The 1,529-nt window shown below is 37.9% G+C and overlaps 1 protein-coding gene across 1 annotated transcript in view; it reads right to left on the bottom strand.

Annotated features, from left to right (window-relative positions):
* Nucleotides 1-517, bottom strand: part of LOC119591418 — a 7,659-nt gene extending 7,142 nt beyond the window's left edge. The window contains exon 1 of the mRNA XM_037940162.1: nt 493-517. Within this exon, the coding sequence (XP_037796090.1) occupies nt 493-504 (12 nt within the window). The 5' untranslated portion in view covers nt 505-517. The remainder of the gene's footprint in view (nt 1-492) is intronic.
* Nucleotides 518-1,529: the final 1,012 nt, after the last annotated feature.

Raw genomic sequence — 1,529 nt, 5'->3', positions numbered from 1 at the left:
CACCAACCCACACACACACACACACACAAACACACACAAACACACACACACCAACACCTATATAAGATATAATATAATATATATAGATATATATAATATAATATATACACACTGTCGGCCGCGGCGCTCGCACCATATAATTCACGAGAGAAGGTGAGACGAGGGGAGGAGCGAGGAGGAGTGAAGATGAAATGTGTGCGTGAGGAAGAAGACGAGGAGGGAGGAAAAGAGGGCTGTGGATAGTGAGGAAGAGAAAATTTGTGCGTCACCGTTCACGTTCTTAAGAAAACCTCTCCACTAGAAGTCTGAAGCTTCTCGCTCAGAATACTACCCTTTATCAAAGTCAAGAGTAAACACCGTAATTTAAAGTACAATGGGCAACGCATTATTGTGCCAAAAAGAGTTGAAAAATGTAAAGCAGTATTACCGAAGGCAGAGGAAAATACAGTAAATAGAGAATAAACAAACTATAAAAATCGCCTCTCTACTTACCGACCGCACCATCCCTTTGTCTCGTTGTCTCAAACCAATTTGCATGGTCTTTTCTTCCTCTCCCGTTCATTATCCTCCCTTCTTCATGGTTTACGGTACCGAATCGGTTAACCACGTTTACCCTTGTTTCGCACAAACTTTATCATAATGCTTACCTTGTTTCGTCCCCCAAGACCAAACACCTGTGTTTTGAACTATGCCGATAAGACCTAGATGTTGACGCGGGAAAAAAAATAAACAATATATTATTAAAGAAGGAAATATAAAAGCATCGATAAAACGGAATGTTGAACATAAAAAACTAATGTAACTATGATATAAGTGATATATAAATGATATAATAAATGATATAACACAAAATACGAAAACACAAAAAGCTCAGCTCAACCCTCCAAACTACCCCGTCTCAGGCAGGACAGCCAATAAGCTTCAACTACTGGGACAGTAATAGGCAAAATATCCCGGATGGGGGGGTTCCTCTAACACGCCAAAACAAGCTAACGACACCCCGCCCACCCTTCGTGCCGTAAACCCTAATATCGTTGCGTTTGACCTATACAGATAGTGGCAGTAGTTCGCTATCAATATACAATACATACACATGCACACACCACCACCCTACACCCACATCGCGCGCGCATATATATATATATATATATATATATATATATATTATACTATATATATATATAATATATATATGTGTGTTTCCTGTGTGTGTGGTGTGCGTGTGTGTGTGGTGTTTGTTGTGTGTGTGTGTGTGGTGTGTGTGTTGTGTGGTGTGAGGTGTGTGCTTGCAGACATAAACATATATGTGGCGTTTATGTCCTGTATATTAATTAGTTAATCTATTAAATATATACTATATATGCAGACAAAAAAAACACAAAGTTTGTTTTCTATATATATGTGTCCGTTTGTCTCTATATATTAATCTATACTTCTTATAAGTAAATACATTAAATATAGATAGATGAAAGAGAAGAAAAGTAGAGGGAGAAGCACGCATCATAATTCATATCACCTACCAATATATA

The sequence above is a fragment of the Penaeus monodon genome, chromosome 3, assembly GCF_015228065.2.
Source record: "Penaeus monodon isolate SGIC_2016 chromosome 3, NSTDA_Pmon_1, whole genome shotgun sequence".
Lineage (NCBI taxonomy): Eukaryota > Metazoa > Arthropoda > Malacostraca > Decapoda > Penaeidae > Penaeus > Penaeus monodon.
Note: the sequence above shows the minus strand (reverse complement) of the source record. Positions and strands in the feature narration are given on the sequence as shown.